General features: G+C 65.2%; 1 protein-coding gene across 1 annotated transcript in view; it reads left to right on the top strand.

Moving 5' to 3' along the window:
* PLXNB2 (plexin B2) overlaps positions 1 to 2,053 on the top strand; it is a 25,192-nt gene that overhangs the window by 5,883 nt on the left and 17,256 nt on the right. Inside the window, 3 exon segments of the mRNA XM_014549185.1 lie at positions 5 to 169; positions 1,474 to 1,574; positions 1,680 to 1,806. Of these exon segments, the coding sequence (XP_014404671.1) occupies positions 5 to 169; positions 1,474 to 1,574; positions 1,680 to 1,806 (393 nt within the window).

Raw genomic sequence — 2,053 nt, 5'->3', positions numbered from 1 at the left:
CCAGGGAACGGCACCCTCACGCACCTGCCTGCTGCCGCAGGCGTACCTGGCCCCCGACGGCAGCTCCGTGGAGTACGGCTCCATCCTGGTGGAGATCAACAAGAGGGTCAAGCAGGACCTGGTGCTGTCCGCCGACCAGGCCAGTTTGTACGCCATGACCCAGGACAAGGTAGGCCTGCGGAGGCCCCGGGGAGGGCCTGGCGGCCGGAGCGCTGTCCCAGGCCTGGAGGAGGGTGCAGGCGAGGACCGGGAGGGGCCGCCCTCTCCTCCTCGGGCTCCTGGCAGAGTCTCTGTCCCCGTCTCCAGCGCCTTCCCTGTCTGCAGCTCTGCTCCCCCATGTCCTGTCTCTGGTCCTGTCACGGACCCTTCCTGAAGGGAGGGCTGGGACTGCTCTGAGGGGCTTCCCTGGGGTGGACGGGCATGAAGGGCCCTCCCTGTGCAGCTCCGTGAGCTTGGGCAGCAAGGGGACAGCACAGGCCCTGCCTTATCAGGGGGCTGGCGTAGGAGCCCCTCGAGCCGGCCTCTGGAGCCCTGGGGCATCCAAGGGCCTCTCCCAGGGGGTGGGGTCAAGGGGCCTGGGCCAGCACCGGGGAGGCAGGACCCTGGACCCATGGTTTCCTGGGACCATGCACCGTGGGTCCTGGGTGGGTGCAGCCACAGGGCCAGGCCTCACGGAGCCCGTGTACCTCTCCCCTGCCTGGAGCCCATGTTGGCCGGCCTTGAGTTGGCATCTGAGACTAGGGCCTCTGCCAGGGGGTGGGCCGGGGCCTGGGCCGGCACCGGGGAGGCAGGGCCCTGGACCCCTGGTTTCCTGGGACCATGCGCCGTGGGTCCTGGGCGGATGCAGCCACAGGGCCAGGCCTCACAGAGCCCGTGTACCTCTCCGCTGCCTGGAGCCCATGTTGGCTGGCCTTGAATTGGCATCTGAGACTTTTTTTTTTAAATATATATTTTTATTGATTTTTTACAGAGAGGAAGGGAGAGGGATAGGGAGTTAGAAACATCGATGAGAGAGAAACATCGATCAGCTGCCTCCTGCACACTCCCTACTGGGGATGTGCCCGCAACCAAGGTACATGCCCTTGACCGGAACCGAACCTGGGACCCTTCAGTCCGCAGGCCGACGCTCTATCCACTGAGCCAAACTGTCCAGGGCTAAATGTATTTTTATTGATTTCAGAGAGGAAGGGAGAGGGAGAGAGAGAGAGAAATATCAATGATGAGAATCACTGATCGGCTGCCTCCTGCATGCCCTCCACTGGGGATGGAGCTAGCAACCCGGGCCTGTGCCCTGACCGGGAATCAAACCGTGACCTCCTGGTTCATAGGTCAATGGTTCACAGGCCAGCCAGGTGGCATCTGAGTCTTTTTAAGGCTCAGAGATACAGGAGGGACCCAGCTAGTGGCCCCAGGAAACTCGGGTCCGCAGGGGTCCTGGTGGCCGCATCCTGCTCACCGCCCCGCTGCCCCCAGGCGTTCCGGCTTCCTGTGCAGGAGTGCTCGAGCTACCTCAACTGCAAACAGTGCCTCGGCTCCCGGGACCCCTACTGTGGCTGGTGCATCGTCAAGGGGCGGTGAGTCCCTGGGGCCGGGGGTCTCGGCTCACCCTGGAGCCCGGGGGCGGCAGTCCCACCCGGGGGCTGACAAGTGCCAGGGCTGAGGCTGCCCCGTCTCTGCAGATGCAGCAGGAAGGCCGAGTGCCCACGGGCCGAGGAGAGCGGGCACTGGCTGTGGAGCCGCGAGGAGTCCTGTGTGACCATCACGGGGGCCCAGCCCCAGAACATGAGCCGGCGGGCCCAGGGGGAGGTGCGTGGCCGGCGGGGGGACCAGGGCAGGAGATTTCACAGCATCTCGATCCCGCCTGGGCCTTGGGGCTGAGTCTGAGGGGGGCAGCCCCGGCCCCTGTGGTCTGGTGGCTCCTGTGTCCCAGGCGGTGGGGGTGGCGAGTCAGGTTCCTGTGTCTTCTGTGCACGTGCAGGGGAATGAATCACGGGACAGGTGCTCTGGGTGGGGGTCTCCTCACTGAGAGTCCAGTCCTGGGCCCCCGCACCCA

This window comes from Myotis brandtii, unplaced genomic scaffold, assembly GCF_000412655.1.
Source record: "Myotis brandtii unplaced genomic scaffold, ASM41265v1 scaffold537, whole genome shotgun sequence".
In the NCBI taxonomy this organism is placed as follows: Eukaryota; Metazoa; Chordata; class Mammalia; order Chiroptera; family Vespertilionidae; genus Myotis; species Myotis brandtii.
This window is presented reverse-complemented; position numbering and strand designations above follow the sequence as displayed.